General features: G+C 38.8%; 1 protein-coding gene across 2 annotated transcripts in view; it reads right to left on the reverse strand.

The window, feature by feature from the left end:
• The window catches only part of FAM193A (family with sequence similarity 193 member A), a 76,571-nt gene that overhangs the window by 16,973 nt on the left and 35,595 nt on the right, over positions 1-24,003 (reverse strand). The window contains exons 6-14 of one of the 2 annotated variants that reach the window (XM_082759367.1): positions 21,179-21,413; positions 18,127-18,251; positions 13,032-13,176; positions 8,277-8,354; positions 6,613-6,725; positions 6,213-6,455; positions 4,348-4,501; positions 4,066-4,245; positions 676-927 (exon numbers count right to left, since the gene is read on the reverse strand). In XM_082759367.1, coding sequence (XP_082615493.1) covers positions 676-927; positions 4,066-4,245; positions 4,348-4,501; positions 6,213-6,455; positions 6,613-6,725; positions 8,277-8,354; positions 13,032-13,176; positions 18,127-18,251; positions 21,179-21,413 — 1,525 coding nt within the window. The remainder of the gene's footprint in view (positions 1-675; positions 928-4,065; positions 4,246-4,347; positions 4,502-6,212; positions 6,456-6,612; positions 6,726-8,276; positions 8,355-13,031; positions 13,177-18,126; positions 18,252-21,178; positions 21,414-24,003) is intronic. The other variant, XM_082759368.1, reaches the window with a different exon arrangement.

Here is a 24,003-nt window from a genome sequence, read left to right on the forward strand (position 1 = left end):
ATGACAGGAACACGTCATGCTAATGACAGTCTTTGCCCCTTTCAGCAGGACCCATTTTGATTCAATGAAATATTACGTCAGAAGCTCTTGCTTCTGACTCAATTCTAAAAGCAGTCACCTGGTCTCAATCTGTTCTGCATCTCTCTCATTCATTACTTAAAAGCCTTGGGTCAAAAGAACTTTGCAGAACCTGCAAAAAAATCAAGTTCTCTCAAAGCAGAGAAAAGCGAGTATTTTTAATACCTCGTTTTTCTCAAAAAATTACTAATACTGAACTAGAAACCTCAGGATATTATCACCAAAATGGAATATTAAATTTTAACCTCCAGTATATATTAAATGGAGATTTAATTAGTCCTATTACACTGACTAAAGCCCCATTACTCTTCTACCATTCAAGACTCATTTGATTCTACATTCTTCCTATTCACAGCAAGGAAATTGTCAGTCTTCCTGATGATAGCTGCTCTTAGCTCTGCTGTACGAACCTTTCACCATTTCTGAATCTGTTCTATTCCCTACCCCTCACACCATTTCTTCCAAAAAGAACTCCTACAAACAGACCACACACTAAAGTGATTTTTACGGTTTTATGGACACTTTGTCACCTAGTAATTCACACAGGTGTACAGCATTTCTCCTGGGACCAGAACGTGGCTGCTTCGGCAGGCTTACCTTATTGTGTGTGAAGGGGGAAGCTGTATACAAGGTAGGGTGGATAAGTGGACGAGGAAGGTGTGGGATTGTATGCAAAGGTATATGTCCATGGATGTGAGGATAAAGATGAAGTGCGGGATGTGCAGGTTTTTCAGGATTCATGAACTGATGGCCAGCAGGCAGGCGTCCAGTTGCAAGTGCAGAGGCTGTAAGACCTGAAGCTTCTTGTTTGCAAACGTGACATTCACAAGCATTTGGGCCTTGGTCAGCCTGTAAGTGCAAAATAAAAAAAAACAAAATCAACGTATTTTATAATACAGTCAGACAGCTCCCTCCATGATTTTTTCTTCATAATTATAAACGATTACTTTTCCATACATAATTAATAAATTCAGAGCATCCATTGAATTCTTTCATTATGGGAAGCTATTAAGTTAAGTAAAAGCACTAATAAAGGATCTTTATCTCAGTTAAGCATGGAACATCCTAAAGATTAACACAATTTGATACCAAATTTTGAATGTCTACTATCAGTGACAACAAGCAAAACACTGATAAGAATTGTCAAGGAGAGACAGGAACAGGAACCTTGACAACATTAGGCAATTGCTAGGTAATTACTCCATTAGGTAAATGGGATTAGATGTTTATTTTCCATAATTTCCCAAGTATATGGAAAAACAGTATGCACAGAAAGTAGTAATAAGGGTTGATTAGCTGATAAAGTTGGAAGAAGTCCTGAGCAATGTTAGGCAGAGCATTGCCAGCTTGCTAAAGGAGGGGATCCTTTCCCTCTGCTAAAAACTGGCTGGGCACAGTGGGATTACTGGGTCGAGTGCTGGGCTCCTCAGTGCAAGACGGATGTGAATGTACTGCAGCAAGTCCCCCAAAGAGCCACAAAGATGATTCAGGCCTTGAGGCATCTGTCAAGGAGAGGCTGAGCAAGCTGAGACTGTTCAGCCTCAACTGAGAAGGCTCAGGGGGATCTTACCAGTGTGTATAAATACCTGACTGCAGGGGTGGAGGGTGGGTAAAGACAACAGGGCCAGACTCCTCTCAGTGGTATCCCATGAAAAAATGGGCACAGACTGAAATGCAGGCTCAAAATTCCACTCCAAGTGTTTACATACTGATTTTATTGTGAGGATGGCTAAGCATCGGAACACGTTACCCACAGCAGTTTTGAAACCTCCATCCTTAGTGATATATAAAACCCACCTGGATACAGGACTGAGCAACCCTGCCTGGGCAGCCTTGCTCTGAGCAGGAGGGTCACACTAGACTATGTGCAGAGGTCTCTTCCAAACTCAACTACCATGCAACTGTTGTAAGAAATGTCCACATTACACAACAAGAAGTCATTTATACCATTGTAAAACCTGTGTCTTACTGGACCCTTTAACTGACCTCAATGTATCATTACTCTGTCTTAAAAGGATTCAAATACTCTGGAGGAGAAAAAGCCCAGGAAAGCACAGCTCCATTTCCCTCTTAAATTAGCGTTTTTTCCTACCACTTTCATTGGGCATTTTACTGGAAGATGGTTTTACTGGAAGCAATACCAGGAACACTTCCCAGTGGTGATTTCTTCCCGGCAATATGACAGTAGAGATTTTTTTCCCCAAGAAACAACATTACCATCTTAGAAAAGAATTGACAGGTGGTATCTTTCTCCAATATACCTTCCTCTCAGGAAGAAATAACACCTCATGTTCACTTAAAAGCATTACAGCCTTTGCCACAAGGTATTTTGGGCAACCTGAGCCAGGGCTCCATCAACTGCACAGCGCAGAAGTGCTGCCTGATGCTCAGAGGGAACCCCCTGTGCTCCAGTTTGTGCTCACTGCCTCTTGGCCTGGCCCTCACTGAGAAGAGCCTGGCTCCATCTTCCTTGCACCCTCCCTTTGGGTATTTACGGGCATTGACAAGATCCCCCCGAGCCCTCTCTTCTCCAGGTAGAGCAGCCCCAGCTCTCCCAGCCTCTCCTCACAGCAGTGCTGCTCCAGGCCCTTCACCACCTTGGTGGCCCTCTGTTGGGCTCTTTCCAGGATATCCGTGTCTCTCCTCTACTGGGGGGCCCAGAACTGCTACAGGGGTGGCCTCAGCAATGCCAAGTAGAGGGGAAGGATCACCTCTCTTGACCTAGTAAAATGAGAAACTCCAGTAGATTAATGCCAAAAGATCTCAAATACGTGTGAAATTAATCATATGCATGTAGCATTACAAGGTAAACACACAGCCCTGATTATCAGGCTAAAAAGAAGTCAGAGCTCTTCAGAGTACCTAATCATTTTTTGCTCCAAGAAAACAAAAAGAGAAAGGTTAAATGCTCCCTTTCACCTTGCATTTTAGTTTACCTCCCCAAGGCAAGCAGCCTTATATAATCTCAGCAGCACTTGATTTTCCACAACAAAAGCTGGATCTGTTTGCCAGTTTCAAGCTAGCTTGACAGATGTCTCAACCCATTTAAGCATTATGGCATTGGTCAGCCATACACAGAAAAAAAAGATTTTTCTTTCAGTGAGCATGTTGAGACGTTGTAGCTTAATACCCATAACACAGGAGAAAATCCTTTCACCAGAGGGCCTTACAAACATCTGAACCACAGGGGAACATCGAATGGGAGTTCCCACCTGACTATCATCTAAGCCCTCAAAGCTGCCCCCTCCAGTGCAGAGTCTTTTGTACAATAAGCAATAAGAGTGACTGATATTTTCCCTCTCGAAGCAGTGAACCCATGTTAGAGCTGCAGGATAACTCAGACTGAAAGCCACACAAAGACAAGTCCAGGGGATGCTTTGCTTTGGTGCTCACGGAACTATTTGTTCAGCTGTTAAACCAGACACTGCTGCCTGCTGAGCAAATACTCTGGGTGGTTTAGTGACCTTACAGTAAAGAGCTCAATCTTAAACCAAAAAAAAAAACAACAAAACCCACAACAAACCACCAAAACAACAAACCACACATCATGCTGTATGCAACAGACCCTACACGAGGTTTCAACAAGGCAAATTAGTCCTCAGATATAGGATTATAATACGCTCATTAACCATGCACTCTCACTGGATGCCCCACAACAGTAATTTCAAACAACATTCACACGTAGCAAAGACCAAGTTTCCAAGAAGAAACGTTTGAGTTTCTCACTCATACAAGGCAGGAAGAAACTCTTTTCCCTTCTACTGAAAACACCTTCAAAATAAGTAACATCCGTTTGCGAGAAAGGAAGACAGTAACCATGACAGTATACAATCAACTGAAACTTACTTTAGATATCATAGGTAACTACAGGTAACTTAATGCATTTAACCTTGAATATATAATTAAAATTGAAGACAACTATTATCATTCAAGCAGCCACATTTCAGAAGTCCATTTACTGGAAGATTCTTGTGTAGATTACTATACCTGCTGACTAGGGTAGGAAGGTGGTGGACTATCCATTTTTGCTTCATCTTTCCTTAATGCCCTTTTTCCTAGAGACATTTCCTCCTTTTGAGTCCCTGGTGGTTCACCACTGCTCTCCCCATCTGCTTCTTCATCGTCTGCTTCTGAGGAACTGCTGCTAGTACTGCTCACCTGAGGAGACTAGACAACATCAACTTATTAACATCCGAGGGAAGGACAAGCCTTTCTCTAGCAAAAAAAGTCCAACTGCCAGAAAAAAGTAAGACAATGTAAATGCTGTACCTCATCTTTCAATGCCATGTTTTCACCTCCGCCATTTAGCTCATTGTGAATTCCATTCATGTTGGCTACCACCTCTGCATCATCATAATTATTTAGTGGGTAGATATCAGCAAATTTTGCTGATAATGGTGCAACATCTTCATCATCACTACCACTGAGGGGAAGAGAGGCTTAGGTAAATCACAGCGCTCAGGAACCTCGGTTATCGTGAAAGCAGTCACCAAAATGAAATAAGATGGAGTATCACTTATATTAAAATCCCAGTTGGGAGTCAAAGCATTTTCTTTCGACTTGTTTAACTGACCTTATTTTTTTCATTCAAGTAAAACCAAGTAATCTGCTGTATAGCCCTACTGAATGCAGTAAGTGCATGCCTGAACACAAGATCTGTACTGAAAATAAGATTCTCTGCTATTTCCATGTAAAATATTTTCCAACAATGTCTTATGACCAATAAATTTGTTATCTTAAAAATGACAGGATACAAATGACCTTGAATTTGATGAAAAGGCCTTCTTGTGCCAATTATTTCATTTAAAGAAAGTGTGAAGTGGCAAAGAGCACACTGTAGAACTTAACTTTTTCCATCATTAAGTTCCAAACCAGTCAGTATAAGTACTGAATATTCGACATGTCATAATAAATCTTAAGTTTCTCAATTGCTAGATGACCCCACACCTGTGTGCTTTTCAAAGTCTCCTCTAAAATGCTTAATGAACGTCTTCTTACAGACAGCTAGAACAGGCATGTTTTATTCCCCACTCCAGGCAAGTGTTGCAAAGATTGCTGTAAAAACATGAAATAACCAACCCCGAGCTCTTAAGAGCTTTTAGACTGTGCACCGTATCTTTTTGCATTCCATGAGACACTTCACCAGAATTTAAATTATGTGATGGCACCACTAGGCACACTTAAAATGTGCAAAGAGCAAATCTAACAAGTAGACTTAGGTCCGATACAAGAAATAAAATGACTCTTCCCCAAGAAGCAGCAGCATTTCCCTAAAAAAAAGGGGCTTTTTACAGCAAGTAATACTTGAATTTAACTTCATTAGCTTCTGAAGAGACAAATTTACCAATTCTGGACATTTCAGCACCAAATCTAGTTTACAGAAATTACAAAACATATATTTATGTAGTTAACCATACTATCACATAGCCTGTTTTCAAACATGACCCAAAGTCCCACTGTTAAAGATTAAACCACGGATCATAGTGATCATAGTGTTAAATAGTAAACATTTAAAGAAAACTGAACTTAGTGAAGTGATATTCAGAAACATCCCACTCATTTGCACCTTCTTCATTCATCACATGATATTAACACAGAATCCTGATGACAATTCCTTGACTGGACTGATACTAAGTACTTCATTAACATTCCCACCAGTACTGAAGTTTCTTTTTTTTTTTGTTTTGTTTTGTTTTGTTTTCCTTCTTTAAAATATTCTTTTAGAATATCACATGACAGAAGACTGCTGGCTAGATCCACCCAAACCACATACAGAAGTCAGCCAACCAGTTTTATCCCCTCAGAATTATCGAAGAGGCAAAAGCCTACCATTAGCCTAAGGCCTCAAATCTAATGATTACTGTGATCTCCATGAAGAAAAAGGGTGGCAGATACTTCTAACAGGGAGAACAACACATTTCAAGCAGTATTAAGTCAACATCTCTGGAAGCTTTTAAAAGCTTTTCTTCAGGTGTTTGCACAGCATACAGCACTGGACTTGTGGTCTTCTGAATACAGTATCAGGATTAATTACTTTGATGCAAAAATAGCATTACCTAATGATGGTTAGCCTATGTAACTTGCCTTATTAAGTTCAATTCACTACTTCAAATTTTTAAAACAGAAGAACTTACAAAGTTGGTGCAGAACCACTGTCTGCGAGGATCAGCCTTGGATGTTGCTGAATGGTAATAGGCGAGCTGGAACCTGATCCTGAACTTGCTGAAGACATACTAGGTGGGCGGATCTCAGACAGATAATCTGGAGCAGAATCGATTTGTAGTGGTAACTGGTTAATGTGGATATCATCCGTTATAGGAGAATCCATGATGCCACACGTTAAAATGTGTGAAAGGCTGCAGTCATCACAAGTACATCTGTTCAAGAATTAAAGTTACAGATATTTATGACCTTGTTTGAGAAGCATTCATTTAAAGTAACCAGACTCTTTCTTACAGTAATATAAGTCCTTTTTTCATCTAACACAAGAAATTAATCATGTATTATGATTTCAAGTTAAAAACATCATCTCACCTTCTTCTATAATTACAGTTGGGACAGTCAGGCATGCTCAAACGTGATGACAGCATGTGTCTCATTGTGTCTGTGAAGTTGTTCTCCCCAGCTAGTGCTTTCTTGTTATTAAGCTGAAGTAAATTATAAAGGCAATGTTTTAGTAGTGCAAATCTTTCCATTAACAATTCAATGGCACATCATGTCAACATATTGCATAATCAAAAAGGGTTCATTAGGAGAAGTATTTTACAAGGTACAGTTTTATGAAAGTGATGTTTTGATCACGACTAAAAAGGTACTAAGTTACAGACAAATTTTTGGCACTGAAGCTCTTCAAAGAAAGTATGTTTCTCCACTGAAACAGTAAAGCAGCCAAGTCCACCTCATTTGTAAATGCACCCCGCATGGTATTTCTGCTGACACACACTCAACTTGAGCAGTTCTTGTCATGTTTCATAGTATGCACAAAAGGACACTGCTGACAAATGGAGAAAGAATGCAAACTCACCTTTAGCTTGCAAAAAATAATTAGGACTAATTCTGCAGTCACAATGGGATAGACTCAAGGAATGAAGCAGCTGCCCAAAACAGGACTTCACCACATTAGTGAAAAAACAATCTAAATAACCTCCAACTGGCAGAGGCCTAATCCTGAAAGCACCTAATTTCATTAGATACCCACAAACCTTAGGTTAAACAAGGATGTGCCTAAGCTTCCACTTCTGTAGATGGCAAGACCTGACCCTTACCTAAGCAGCCATGGGCTTACAGCTCACTTAAGCCCAATTAGGATCAAGTAAAAAGAGGATTCTCCCTCAAGTCCCTCTGAGGGGCCTGGTTGAACAGACGTTCCAAACTTGTGGTTAACACAGCCTTATGTTCCTTAAAGAAAAAAGTACTGGTGACTGTTTTGAGACATTGCCAATTTAAACTTAAGTTTATAAAAATGTACAATCATACTCTGTCTGGCTCAAGACTAGCATTTCTTCCTGTATAGTGGTACAGGAGTGGACAGGTTCACCCCCCATCCAGTGTCGACTCTGGCCTAGTCACTCTATACTCTTACAGAAAGCACAATATGTGCTTGAACACTTCCAGGCTAGAGAAAAGAGTGGTGTGCCTTAAATAGCAGATAATTTATACTGAAGTGGCAACTGCTAGTGGCCCCTTTCCGGCTACACCTTAAAAAAAAAGTGGGTACCTCTGCTCAGGCTTTACCCCACAGAACAGATGCATAAGACATCTCCAGAGCCCTAACAGATGCAGTCAGCCACCCTGCTGCTGCGGCTCACGCTCCCCAGCTCTGCACACACAAGGGAATTTAACACGCTCTTGAACACAATATTCCCTACCCCGTGTGTCACGGCAGCTCCACACTTAATGTATTGGCTGTTTTGGATCCCATCTTGAGGCATCAGAAATTCCTCTGATTTCATAGGGAATTTTAACATCACATATTCAATTTTAAGACTACAGCGCTTATCTTTTACCTTTTAGTTACTAAGTTTACATACTCGTCTTGGATCTTGCTTTCTGTACTTTAGCTAACCAAGTTTCAAGCCTGGCAAAGTCACAGAATTAGGTCATAGAAAACTAGCACAATATACTACACTCGGATGTTTGCATCTTAAAAATATACAGGAAACATTAATATAACTTAGTATGGTATAAACAAATCCTACCTGCTCTTCAATAAAACGCCTTTGTTTAAAAAATTCCCAGTCTTCCTTTAGCATGCGTTGCTTTGTTTTCATTGCCATCTAAAACAGAATTTAAGGAAAACTCATTGGTTTAATCATAGAAATTGTAGGCTGTGGTTAGTCGGTCTATCAAAGTCTCATGAAATCTAACTCATCTACACCATTTTGAAAGTACTTGCATACTCAGTCAACATGATGTTTAGTTTATTTGTTAATCCTTTGATTTGGGTCCCTTAAGTAAAAGATTTTATATTCATTTACACTACTCTTAAGTAAGATTTTTCCACTATTGTTACTTATTTTTTTTTTTCCCTCCAACTACATAATTTCATAGAATTTTTGTCATTAAACCTTTAACATCCCAGATACACTGAAATCCATCAGAATCTAGGGCCAGAAGTTTTAGCAAGGCCTCAGTATAGGTGCAGTGCAAACTCCCGTACCACACGTGGAACTAGCCATCTAATCTGAGTGAAAAAATTAGAAGAGTAAACATAAGATTAAGTAGCAACCTAGACTAACACTATTTACTGCTTTTATCTCAATCGATTTCATTCCCATGATTTATTTAAGGCTGGAAAAATTTTATAATTACTTGACCTTGAATGACACTGTACAAAGTGCACAGAGCTCCTAACGTTTTGTATAGAAATCATCTTATTCTGATTTAGCAAACAAACTTACTGACAGAACCCCAAAGCTTCCATGAACTTTAACACAGCAGAACACAGGAACAAAGCTTCTCCTACTGTACCTTACAGCTTTTTAAGAACACTAATTCATCAGCAAGGAAAAACAATTATCTAGGTTCTTTTACTTTTTGATTTACCTGGCTAATAAAAAGAATTGCAGCAACAGAATATACCAAACCCCTTCATAAAGATATGTTAACAAACCAAAGTGCAGTAGGTTATGCCACTAGCAATCTTTTTTCTTTAAAATTGTGCCTCCAAATATTTATCCCTTGATCTAAAGTTATAAGCCTTAATATTAATTTAAGCGTGTTATTGCTATTACCATTATTTAACTAGGGAAACTGAAAATCTAAAGCTGGGGATTTGAAACTGCATTAAGTGGTAAAGTTCTGCCTAATGGATTTTTGATGCAATTAGCAGCATATAATTCTAATTGCTACTGTGCATTTTTATTTCCCTTACTCCAGGGAGGTTACAATAGCAACACAAAAGGAGTTTATCATGTGTTCCTACACAGCACGCATGAAACATTCTTGAACCATTTGTACCACTTCCTAGGCACACTAATGAGCGCTGCAGAGCCTAAAGCCAAAGATGTTGAAGATTTCATCTCAGCTATACTATCAGATTCTGAGTATCCTTAAGGTACAATTAAAAACAGCAGTACTCACTGCTTTAGGTGTCCAGACACTTAGCTGAAGCCTCACCACTAAAACTGAGCACCTACATTTGCTATACATTATGAAAGAAGATTTTGATGCCAAAGAATTAAAGTTTAAAAACAGCCAGTGCATTAACTGGGAGCTACCTACTCAAGTCTGCCAAGAAACTATCAAGGAAAATAGCATGGCTTAAATCCTGGTACTCTTAAGTATTAATGGGCTGAAGTTAGTTTCCCTACTTCCACCTTAGCAGCCTTTCCTATACCATGTCCGCAAGTATCTTAACTTACTAATTCCATAAATAACAGGGAATCAGTCCATCCATCCCCACCCCCCACCCCCAAATATTTGCTATTTCAGCAGAGCAAAGCATCTTCAACACAAACCTCATGATTCATGCCTAAGAAATCTTTGGGGAAGTGGTATACAGAAATTGAGATGCCGTCAGAATGAGAAATTTACACTCCAGTCTCATGCATCTGCAATGAATATGCTAGCACTGCTGCCCAGCTGAGAGGAGATGTCTACTATGACTAACTTCTGCCTCTTTTTTTTTTTTTTTTTTTTTTTATTAATCTAAGGCTAAAAGCTGTTTGAGATCTATCAGACAAGGTATCTTGAACTGAGACAGCCATGTGAACTCAAACAGATTTAAGCATGAAGCAAAACAATAGTTTGGTCACAACTGACACATTACAGTAGACCACCTGTAAGAAACTCTGATGCTTGAACATGTAGCACAGGATGCTTGCTGTTTCCAAGTTTTAAGTTCTATCAGATGTGTATAATACCTTTGAGCATCCCAAATTTCACCTGTGAATCTAAGCTGTTTCCCTAGCCTGTTTCACTAGAAAAAAAAATCCTCTTATTGCAAATTCTCAGCACCAAAAATAGCAAAAGATATGTTTAGATGTATAGGTGCCACAAAGACAAAAGAACAACTATGCCCATAAAATACTATGAAGTTTATCTTCTACTATGCTGGCCAGGACTGCAACAAATCACCTGTGAATAGGAAGAGGTGAGCAAGAAGCTCTCCCTGCACTCTTGTGGAACTGGGCAGAGGCATTTCCATATTCCTTTCTTCTGTGGGAGCCAGCAGAATTAAAAAAAAGGAAACACCCACAAAGTACATATGATTATCTAGCCTTTACTTCCGGAAATGATTGAAATACATTTACAACCTCCCAAGTTAAATGCTGTCTAAATTTGGTAAACAGTAGGACCTGGAGGTGCAGACTGTACGTACTGAAACTCTGGTGTATTACAGATACCCTGAGCATCTTCCTCACGTCATCGTAACGTGTCACTGATAAAGGTGTTGATATGAATGAATGCTTTTCCTGCATGTTATTGGTGTACGCACAATATAAGAGTGTGTCACTGTTACAAGCCTGTGCATGACACAGCTGTCTTACAGTCTTTAGAAAAAATGCATTATTTGTATTGCTTGCCAAAGCTGTTCATTTTTCAACCCAAGAGCAAGTAACTCCACACACTGTAGGAGAGGTCCATTAATTTTGCTCACTCATGTCCTGTCTGAACTTTTGGGTGTAGTTTCACAGCAGATAAGGAAGGACCATTCTTAAATTCTACTAGCTGCTGATCTGCACGCTCTGACCATCGATACACCAGCAGCAAAACCACACAACTTTGTTAAGGCAAGAGGCAACAAATAATCAACATGCACTCACTGTTCAGATCCACAGTTTCCATAGTAGCTGGGCTTTATGATTTTTACCTTGTTGACAAAAATATCACTGCAATTTTAGGTACGATGTGATTTTGATCAAGAATAGTCATAGGTAACATCACCATAGACTTTAAGGTGGGACTATGAAATGCTTTTCTATGTATAATTATCAATACACCCTATAAAATTTGGTTACTTTAAAAATTGTTGTCCCCCATAAGCCCTTTGCAGGGTTTTTTAATTCACTAATACGAATGTCATGCTATGTTTCCCCAAATGGACAAAGGGTTTCTGTTTGCATCAGGGTACAGGATTTTCTGAGTAGATAAAAAATGCTCTAAAAAGCACTTGTGGTAACTGCATGGTCACCTGATACAGAGAAACAGGAAATCAGTTAAGAGTTTATATTGGGGAGCATACATATCAAATAAGCAGCTCAATATGAATGCAACTCTACACAAATTCCAGCTTTTGGCAAAATTAGTGCATGATGAGAAGGGACCTGACTTCCTTTTCTTACCAAAGAGGCAGCATCAGACAGCCACACCACTGAAACCATGAAGAAAATGAATTCTAATAACACCAAGTGAGATGATTGAAATTTCACTTATCCATTATTCAGGTGCAAAAAAGCAGCCTGAACAAGAGAAAAGCTTCCTAAACTTCCCAATTGAAGGTACAGAAATTAATGGTAGGAGTTTAGTTAAATCTTCATCACAGGGAAGACCCTCTGGAGGACATTCACATTGTACTGTAACACTTAAAAGTATCCTGTGAGACTAACGTAGCATTACTAAGTTTCAAATGAGATCTCTATACTTGTAATGCTCATAGAACTTTAAAATATGTGTTCTATAAAACTTTATCTCCAAGTTCAAGATAAATTCTTTTTTCTATTTTCCTTGATTGAACTGAACACTATCCAAAGCCTTATCCCTAAGGTGTTATAACAATTTGAGATCTTTGAACTGCAGACAAAAAGCAAAGGAGTCGTTTTGGGAGAGCATAAACTACCACTTTCAAAACAAATAGCCAGCATTTCTTAAAAGTAAGCTCTTCACAATGAAGACAGTGTAACAACACAGTTTTTTGTAGACCCAGAAGAATCAGCAGTTAAAACACACAATTATAAAGCAGGTAGCTACAGATGTCACTGTACATCTACAAATATCTGTACATCTACACAAATATTTACGTAGCGAGACTTGCATGTTCTGGTTTTGAATGTGGTATGACAAAGTTCCTATCACAATATGCAACATGCATAAAGAAGTTAAAAATCATTTCAAGGCAATCTCTTGCTATGAATTTCATTTAATACAATTATTTTGGAAGCCTAGTTTTTGGGGATTCCTCCCCCAACCAGCAATGTCTAGGGAAGAAAGTTCAACATTAATGCACTACGGGTAATTCACAGATTGAATTCACTGAAAAATATTCAAAGACCATCTCTAAAACAGGGCATAAGAATCTGCTGCAACAATCTGAAGGTATTTCTGCACAATCACCATTATGTTTTATTATGTTAGGATTCTTTTTTCTAAGACTGACATCATTGAAAAAAGTATCACTGTGTAGCTTCAAAGCTCCAGATAAAAATACCAAAGAAACTCTTCACCGGAGGCACAGCCTTCCACGAGCTGCTCCCTTGCATGATTAGTCATGAAACTGTTTACACAGTTCTTACCTGTTCATCGACATAGTCATCTATTCTTTTCTGGCATTCAAGCCATGCTTCAGCAACTTGACCCATTTCCTGTTCCAGCTGATGATACCTTTGTAGCAAGGTACTATACATATCTTCACTACAGGAATCGTGTGTTGTTCCGACCCTGGAAGTTCAAACAGCGCTTGTTACAGAAGAGACATTCGATCGAAAATCACACCGAGTTCTGCCAGCCTGTAAAATGTTGTTCAAGTGACATTATCGATATACCTAGGCCCACATAGCTGTCTGTATCCCAAAATGAGTATTTTTAGTCATTTTTCAGAAAAAAAAAAAGTAACCAACAACTGCTTGTTCCAGTGCTCTGTAACCAATAATAGCAAGAATGTGGGAAGTGCAACATTTCTAGAGCCTCTTTCCCACGGGCAACCAGATGTCAACCCTACTGAGCCATGTTTATTCCAATTTTATTGCTTGATATATTTATCCTTCCAAATTCTAAAGGGTAAATATACAAGTTGACTATTCACTGACGAGCTAAAATGGTAAAAATAAAGCTAGAAGCTTGTTAATCAGAACCCTCATGATCAATGCTAAAAAGATTACTACACTACCTCCAGTTTGGGAAAATGCTACGGAATGACACAAGTGAGAGAATTTGGTTGCATGCAGTAATCTACTATCGCTTGAGCAGCAACATCAACTTCAGAATGTGCTTATGCCATTCACCGATGACTATCACCGTAAGGAGCCCCAGAAATAGGATAAAGACTTAATTTCCTTTCTACTACTACGTTTTTGTACAGCAAATGCCTTAAAAAAGGATTCATAAGAGCACATCATCACAATGACTCTTAAGAAAATAAGCAAGCTCCCTAAATCCTGACTTCAAAAACAATGAAACAATTATTTCTCATAATTCTTGGAAATTATGACTTTAAAGCACACTGAATTGTAATGTCCTGTGAATTGACACAAATAGACTAAAGGTTTTCAACATTTTTCCTGCTCAGTAATTAAGAGGAAAGTGGCTGATGCTTCACTAAACATAAAGGTTGCATGGTTAAGCACAAAGGTTGTGTGGCTGGTCAAAGGCTCAACAAGCCTGTGCCAAAACCAAAATCCGAACATCTTAACACTTGACATTAAAGCCCAGGCATGGCATTTCTGAAGGTTTGCTACAGATATCCATTGCCCCAGGATACTAACCCAAACCAACAACTACATAGCCCCGTCTATGATCTGCCAAAGAACTGAGCCATTAATTTTAAGATGGCAATTAAGCATAAACAAGAGCTGAGCAAAGAGTCAACTGACAAGAGTAAGCATCAAGTTATAGCATTAGTATCCATTTCCCGATGAACTTGAGTTTCATGTCTTTTTTTGATGAGAACTTGCAACACAAACACCTTAGAAGGCTACGCAAGCAATTATGCTCATTAGAAACCTGGGAAGTCCTTTTTTGGTAGGGTACAAAAAAAGACTTCAGCACTGTCAGTTCCAGTCACTAGATCACAATCACTTTCCCTAAAGCTTGTGTTTTTGGTATGATGCAATGATGTGAATTTCTGGTTCTTACCACACAGAAGTCAAGAATTTCTCACAGCTGCAGTTGAATAGAAGTACACTTACAAGCACTAGTTGTGCTCAAACATCTTTTCAAAATATGCTTTCAAGTTAGAAGTAAACTTCATTTTTTAAATTTTCAATTAACAACACAGCAGCATTTATACTTTCAATTTCTACTGTGTTTCTTGAGTACAGATTAACAATTATTTACATGCTACTAGCAAATATACTGTTACCCCAAGGCAACTGTAAAGCAACGGCTGACAGGATTTCCTTAAATACTGATTATGAAAATAAACCCTTATGAATTGTAGAGTCTGATCTAGAAGCCCTGCTGATTAAATAATTGTTTGTAAGCACACGAACAGCTCTTATAGCTGGTCTGCAGATTGTACAAAATGTACCTCTGAAAGAAACCCAGGGTAACAGAACAAGCTGCAGCCCATTAAGGCCCTCTAGTCTACCCTGAGAAGAGGACCAGACCTGGCACAGCTGACCACCTGTATCAGCTCGTTATCCCACCTCCCCTCAAGCTTGCTGTGTTTGAACATCATCACTAAGCAAGCATCTTTTACAGTCAGACATTTGATAAATATCCTCAGAGTTAACCACAGCACACAAACTACGCATTCTGAAACAGCCCAAGATGTACAAAAGGTCTAGTCATTTAGATGAGGGATGACAGAAAGGGTGAACGCTCAAAACCCCAAGTGAAGCTGGGATGCCTCAATATTCACATTTCAGGAAGGAAACATGAAATATTTCACGTTTCAGGAAGGGAAAACAATGAGACCAATGATCTTCTGTCACAAAACTCCAGCAGTACCTTCTCTACTGCTTGTAAGCAAGGCTAACAACAGTAAGGCAAAACTGGACAAGAGATAAATATCAATGAAGATAACCACCTAACAGAACATCCCTTCCATATCAATTTGTGGCCTTTTGTTATTTTTGGGGGGTGGGAAGAAGTGAAAGGGTCTGCCTACAGAGGAGTCTTGACTGTTGCAAAAAAGTCAGCTCTGTATCCTGAACCAGAAGGCTGCCTTTTCTTCAAGGAATTGGAAGAAAACCAGGTGCTTACTCTTAGAACTGAAACAAGGAATAGGCTTTTGGTTAGAAAATTATATATATAGCCAAGATCTTTTTTTCAGAAGTTACAAGACAACACAATACTTTTGTATCCTTCAAAGGCTCTTTTAATGCTGTGCAGTTAAACTGGACTAGGCATTTCTAAAGACTCTGTAAGGTGAGCTTTAATAAAAAAAACAGGTAAATCACAAACTTCTGAAAATTTCAGAGACTATATTCTCTTCATGGCAACTACAAAAACAATTAAAAGTTGAGTGTCTTGTAAATCTTTTAGCATGTCAAATAGACCTCCCTGAACTACTATTCCTAATGTCTGAGCTTAATGATAGTCCTGTGCTAGGTGAAAGGACTTATTCTAGAGCTCACTCAACCAAGTACAACCAAGTAGTTTTCTCCTTTTGCAAACCAGCAGAACAGCAAGACCAGGGTTCTTTAAGCATCAACAGATGCAACACCTAGAGATAAGACCAATGATCACACTGAGGAACCTCAGTGCTCACAAAAAAAACTTATAACCAAGCACTTTAGCCGTAAGATCTACCACAACCTATATTTCTATCTGCTAGAGACAGACCATTCAGAGATCCTCCCTCTCAGAGATGGTTTTGCTTCTCAGATCCTTGAGAATTTCTACTAGAATTTACGCTTCACAAACTGGTGTGCATTTATACAATGACCATTTGTAAAGTGTTCAGTATTCCTTCAAAGAGAAGCCCTCAAGGACTTGAAATCAACAGTGAAGAGTGCAAAAAGCCAATCCTCATTTGCTATTCAAGATGAAATCATCAGGAGACTAGGTTGATGCTTATGCTCCCCCATGCGAGGCCTCTACTGTGATGTTCCTCCACTCCATATGGTACCAAATTCCCAATGGAAGGTAGGATTATTCACATTTCTTTAGGGATGGTTAAGGCCCAGAGATCTTGTAAGAAAAAAAAATCTGATTACGTGAAAAGTAAGGGCAGAAGCCTATACTTTCTGAAGAAAGAGTCTATAAACTAGAAACCATGGAACAGGAAAAGCTTGTGCTGAACCTCTGCTTTCAAAGAACACTCAATCTAGGCAAAACCACAATTTAAGTGAAAAACACAAACGTTATATAGGGAGCACTGATGTACTGGTAAAGCAGTTCCTGCAGGAACAGATTCTGAATTTAAGCCTTGGAAGTAGCTGTCACTACAGTGAAGCTCCTCAGAGAAACACAGCTTTGATCTGAATTCCAGTAGCACTTGAGAACAACAGGTAAAGGCAAACAATCCAACATTTTTGGACTTAAGAGAAACTTAAGGTCACTTCTTAACAGTCTTATCTCTATAGAGAATGACAGTATCAATAGCCTCGATACAATCAGGACTGATGTAGTAAGAGGTGCAGAGAAACCTTTGTAGGAAACTTGCAAAATGCCTGAGGACAGTCAGTGAAAGCAGCACTGGGAAGTCAAGCACAGATCAAGAGATCAAAGGACAAGCATGCAACTGAACAGTGTTCAACTGCTGTTGAACACAGGAACAGAAAAACCTGTCTGAAAAGGGGTCTCAGTACCAACCCAGTGCTGAGCCCAGCATCTTTTCCTGCCTTTTCCTGCTTTCCTTTTGAGTATCAGCTAGCAAAGGGAGAACATCAAAGTTTTTTTTTTTTTTTGCTGTGAGCAACACTGCTTGCAACTGAGACATTTAATCATATTGCTCTTGTAGCAGGGAAAAAAATATCCAAGATACTACCTTTAGGACAAGCACATGCAGAGCACGAACGGTTTCATGAGAAACAAGTGTGAGAGGTCAACGTGAGCCATGCATGGCTGTACTTTAAGAAGATCAGAAATTAAGGTTGTAAGATTAAGAATTAAATTTCTGTGAATAAATACAACACCTTTTCTGTAAAAAAAAAAAAAAAAAAAAAAAAAAAAAAAAAAAAAAAAGCCCTTTCAGGCACACAAACCACAAGCAGAACAATTTTACTAACAAAATACATATTCTAAAGCCCCAGGAAATATGCCATCAGATCTACAGAATGCAATATGCCATCAGATCTACAAACATACAACAAGGGTGTGGGGTTTTCTTTAAGCAATCTGTTCATTGAAGAAAGCGGAAAAAAAAAGTTATTTGTACACCACTAGAAGCAGGAAGGTGCTCAGGCTTTAATTGCAGAGCTGTGAATACAGTACCAGTGCCTGATGAGGAGACTACTGTTCCAATCAAGGCATCAGCATTTTCACAGGGCACTGACATTTTACTAGATAACCCACAAGTAAGCAGACTGAAGTAGTAATTCTTCTGACAAGCAAGTAATGACAGCAGCCTGCTCCATCAAAAAGACCCTTTTCCAAACATATTGACAAGACTTTTTACCTATTTAATTGGACAACCAGAGCAATTTTTTATTTTTAAACACAGTGGTTGCAAACATGGATTTTGCTCTCTTTTCTTATTTAAAGGAGAAAAGTTGAAGTCTCTACCTTAGCTGTGACACTAACGTTGGCAAGCTATTCTGCAGGAGTGGCTCAGAAAATACCAGATTTTCAAACAGATGCTTATTGTGCAATTCCCACGTCACCTGAAATTTCTTCAAATGTTCGTTTTCCTATAATAAAAAAAATAAACAGAAATAAGCTCAGGTCATAAAACAAAGAAAGAATACTTTTGTCTCAATACAAAATCTTTTAAGTCTAGTTTCTATTAAACCCACCAGCCTACAGGCTTCATTATTCAGCTCACATATTACTCAGTTTTAATATTCAAACTATGAAACAGTTATTTAATGGCTTAATAGATGTAGCTTCATTTTCTGTTTTTCTAAATTAGCATGGATTATGAAAAAGAAAGACTGTGTTGCTGAAAGCTCCTATTTCTCTCTGCACTGAAATACGTATCTTATGATCTGAACCAGTTATTCTCAGGTTCTCTTGTCAAGTTGTCTCATCTGTGATTGTTTTTCAGTTCTTTGAACTTATCCAGTAACAGACACATAGGAATAAAAATTATAGCTTGCCATCAAAATTGACATAAATCAAGTAGAGAAGTTTCTCAAAGTGCAACTTCTTTTTTGAAAAATGCAAGTTTTCTAAATAGCCAAGAGACCAACTGCTCACTTCTCTAAAAAGCAGAATGCTCTTCTATTTAGGATTACTTAACATACAAATGTATTTAATTTCAAGGCCTAAAAAGTAAGTCTATTATCAAAACATCAGAATCAAAGATAAGTACAATGTGTTTTTTCCGAGTTCTTATGTTTTTCCATATCAACAGGAGCAAACATGTTTTCTACAGCAGATTCCCTCAAACAGCAAAATTAACTGCAAGCATTCTGACCATCAGACCAGGGGATGAAGCCTATGCACCATAACCCTGAGTAACCAGAAATATTTTAGAATTTCAAAGTTTTGTTAAACATAGTGAGTTAAAAATTAATACATATTCATCAGATGTAAGTAGTAGAATATCAGTATTCGAAAATACATGTAATCAGGGACTTGGTTTATTGTTACTATATAGAGGTAGCATTTTTTTCCAGTTGCACAAGAGACACGCACTCTTTCACTTTGAATGCTACGTCTTCAAAATATTTAATGAATTGCTAATGAATTTCTATGAATTGCTAATACTTTCTCAAGGGTCAACAATGAAAAAGGGTCAACAATGAATAACCAACACAATTTCTATATTATGCTGTGAACAAGATGGTCAACAGTTACCTACAAAATCTTGTGTATCTGGTTATGAAGAGAACAGTATTTCTCACAAAAAATACTAGGTAAATTCTTCCTTCTAGACCATTATACTGAGGTCTCTACACTCAAGGGCTTTTCTATACTGCCCCCAGTCTCTCCAGCTTGCTTTCAGCAAAGTCTTTCCTTCCTCGGTAAGGCAAAAGGCTTTAGTTCCTGCTCCTCACTTTGCACATTTGCTGGATTCCTTTGGAAGGTGGGACAGTCATCACTTCACAGAGAAATTATCTCCTTGTAGGTAGAGATTCAAGGCACTGTAAGTCTTTGTACAGAAGGCAACTTGCAAAGGTTTTAACCTTTAAAAGGAAGGCTGCAGTAAAAAACGTTTTAAAATCTTGACTGCCTTTTGTGTATTTCAACTGAAAAGATTCATTCTTCTATAGTGCACTAGCATCTGCAGAGAAAATGACCATGCACACTGAAAGGGCTAGTCACCCTGCTATCTGTACTGAAATCTGTGACATACCAGTCTATTTAATGAAAAGGTCACTTAATAAATCTACCAAATGTATGACAAGAGAAAAGTATCTTATACTTCCAAGCCTCACATTTCAACTTCTCAATGTCATAGCTTAGTAGAAATGAAGCTTTCAGTACTTACTGGGCTGCAGGAAGAAAAGGTTAAGAGTAGTCTAGGGTACTTTGAGTTTTCTTATTTGCCATTTATTTATTTTTTAAACACAACAGGAATTGTATTTTACTTTGTATTTCTCTCAAACACCTACGGCTGATGACTTTAAAGCAGCCAAAAAAATGGACGTGGCAGTTTATCTGTCACTGTTGTTATATAGTGACCTCTTATCTGTATCTAAGTGATAAAGCTTGCAAAGATGATACGGACAACAACAAATACAGACTACTGACAACAGGAAAAGTACCAGATATGCCTGACTTTCTGCACACTAACAGCCCCACCTCAGTGATGACATTCAGTTTCCATTCCATCTTATCTTTCTCACCTGTGGTCATCTTGTTACTGCCCACTCTTTCCCTTTCTTAACGTACCCAGGCAGTCATTTTAGCTAATCAGCAATAAAAAAATTGACCAGTTTGACTAAGTTTGTGCTTGTGCAAAGTTTACACAAGAAGAAAAAGGAAAATGGTCATGGAAAAGGATGTACAGAAAAAGGTTCTGAACACAACAGGATTAATAACCTCAGTCCTTAAACAACTACCAAGTTTGTTTCCTGTATGACTCACACATGATGGACAGTTACTCAGGAACAGATTTAAGGCTATTGCTCATTTTCTACTTGCCAATTCAATTCCAAACCTGACAGCATGATCAGCTGACAAAAAAAGGGATTTGAGAACAAAAACTTTAGAAGCAATTAGGCTGCATATTAATTCCTGGGAAGAGATAATCTTTTCCAGTATCCATTCCTGTTTATAAAGGAAAAATTGAACATGAGAACGATGTGTTAGTGCTACACACACGTCTGCATCCTTTAAATGTGTTTTTCAAGACATCACTGAAGAGAAACAAATGTTTCACCCATTTTGCAAGAAATTACCTAAGATTTTGTAGAAGATTGCCTTAAAGGCTAGCTTCAGAATAAGTACTACAAACAGCAATGCACCTCTTCTTTCACAGAGGCTAATTTCATTGATTCACTGTAAGAGATGCCTAACCTACAGTTCTGAAAAGCAAAAGCCACGTTTTCAGAATATCCCCACCTCCAAGTATTTTACAAATCACAGCTGACTTCTTAAAGAACCCAGAACATCTCTACTATCATTACCCCAGCAAGCTGGAGCATATAGGTTGTTTTTTCAATCTTACCAGAGTAACTAGGAAGGCGCTGATTGTGCATGCTGCCTGACAGAGTGCACTGTATTCTTCAAGTAGGAGTGAGATGAACTGATGTGCCTGGGGTGGCCCTTGTATTGCTAATGTTGATGCAACTTTAGACCCCAGCGACAAGTGTCTGAGCAGACGAACCTTCATTTCAAGTACATATTCTCTAGCTTGCTGTTCCAACCGTTGGTAAAGCTGATATGGATCTCTTTCACAAAGCCTGTATTTTTACAAGAATTGCGACAAAAAAAATTACATGAAAACAATCAACAATTTTCACTCTCCTAAAAATACTTAGCAGTTATAGATGATTATTATTGTTATTAAAAAGGAGCAGTGATTAAGATTTACACAACTACCCTGGATTTGGGAAAACAGCCCAGTTCCCTACTGCTCTGGAACTCAGCTGCTGTGTAGCTTTCAGACTAGGACTTGCAAAGGATGTTTGCCCCTGAGCAAACTAATTTAGGACCTCAGGACTTCACTGCAACTTGTGAACTAAAAACCCTTACTCATTTGGCATGCCTAAAAACCCTTACTCATTTGGTATACAACCCAACAAGCACCTAGATTCTACAGGCATGCTTCTTTCCCACTTCTTCATTCTTTCTCTTCCATACGACCCTAATAAGTGTCTATTTGGAACAGCCAGACCTGGGCTCAATTAACACATGCAGAAGGACAGTCCTTTACTTCAAGCCACTGGAGGAGCTTGACTCATCAGGCAGTCAGCCCATGGGTAAACACATACTAACCAGACTGGGCTCTGTGACTGCTTTGAGGGACCCTTCTGTTATTAAATTCAACTGAAAGAATGGCATTTCACACAAATCCCAATTTTTTAAGGCACTCACTCAAAATCATTCTCACTTTCATTGAGAGTTTCTTACCCCAAGCTGGGGGTCTTCTCTACAATGACTCTGCACTTTTTATTAAAGCTGTGTCAGTGCAGAGAGGGCTGTGGGATTCACAAGGCCATTTTAAGAGTCCTTCTAAGAACACAGCTTAGGGTACTACTTCAGTAGCACCTAAGCCACAATCATCAGAAGTGAGTGGTGGCTTTCTTGGGGCTTGTTTTAAATCTAGACTAAAAATCTAGACCGGAATTTGGTAGTCATTTCTCTGAGGGAAGCAGTTTAACCTTCAAGCTGCAGATACATACTGCCCTCTACACATCCTTTTAGCCACGCAGCAGTGAGTGTTGCAGCTATTCAAAGTCACAGCTTCCTGGGAAGGACAGTGTAGAGCTGGCTAGGTCTGATACTCCTCTGGAAATGAAATGTGGGTTTGAACCACCACACAGAGAAGGAAAAACTCTTCTGTGGATCCTGGGCAGGTGCTGTGGTTGCTGCACCCGGAGTTCCCACACACCAGAATCTTTTGCTGCAGCTCCAAGCAGCGTGTGAAGGCTGCCCAACAAACCAGGGCTGCCTTCTGCGATGTGTGCATCGGGATACGGCTCCTTGGTGGGAGAAGGCAACGCATGAGCCTGAGCTGGCATACAGAGCAAAATCAGCATCACCATCACCACTCTTTCCCAGCCATATACTGAGAGCTCTCAAATACCTAACGGAATGGTTTAGGCACCAGCCCCCAGCAGGACTCCGTAACTCAGTCTCAGTGGGCACTTCAGTCCCAAGAACAGGGTTTCAATCAGCCACCTTCACTGCTTTCTACCAAAACATGACGGCTGCTTTGAAGCACTTCCCAGTGAAACTGTACAATTCAAAGCACCATGCATGGACTTGAAGCATTTGTCTCAGGGGGGTGGGGAAGAAGAAAGGCATTAGTTAAGTACTTACAGCTTTGTGCAAGTCCACTAGTCCCTAGTCCCTGCTCTTCCCTCAGTAGAGCGCTATCACACTGTCATGAAGTGACCAGCATACAATAGGGACACTACTTGGCACCACTACTTCTTTTCAAGAAAAAGCAGATCAGGTTTTTTTCTTGCCAGTGCTCTCTAACAGAGCTGAGTGTGAAGTTAGTAATAAAGAGTTTGCCTTTTCAAAAAAAGATTTACTTGGCCACAGCATGATACTTGGCACACTACCGACATTCTTTCTTCCTTTTCCTTTCTAGAAAGGAAGAAAAAATACCTTTCAGTACCTACTTTGACTAGTTCTGTTAAATTTTAGTATCACAGACTGAAGTCATGCGTGTCTGCACAAATCCAGTTTGTACAAACCTAGTATACTAATTTTATTTCATATTTTGGAGACCACAAAGAATGCAAAATCATGTTAACACTGAACATTTCCTTCACTGTTTCTGCCTTTTCATTTTCATAATCTCTCAACAGTGAGGAACAGTTCTTGAGAAAGGCTCGTATGTAAGAAAGCTGCACAGCTTGTGTTAAAATATCCAAAGTTTTTCCATTAAAGGGAAACTGTATAGAAATAAACAATCATTTTAGCTGTGATTCAGTTTTAATTACCTACACACTACATTTAAGAATCTTTGATTTCAAAACCTATATTGCATGCTTTGATCACTTAATTTAAATAAAGCATGACTGTATTTAAGAATCTTTGATTTCAAAACCTATGTTGTGTGTTTTGATCATTTAATTTGAATAAACAAAGTGTGACTAATAAGGCATACTACATTACTCCGCAGTTACACAACACGTTCAAAACTAAACACTCAGTTTTTATACAACAGAAGTGCAAAAAGCTCATTTAATTACTTCTTAAGACTGATTCAGAACTATAGCCTTCTAATACAGCTTTATGTGAATACCTTTCAAAAGTTTCTCTACCTTGCCAGAATTAAGCAGTTTCTTGTTGAAGCTAAAAAGCTACAGTTTAGAT

This window comes from Aythya marila (assembly GCF_965140915.1).
Source record: "Aythya marila genome assembly, chromosome: 4".
Lineage (NCBI taxonomy): Eukaryota > Metazoa > Chordata > Aves > Anseriformes > Anatidae > Aythya > Aythya marila.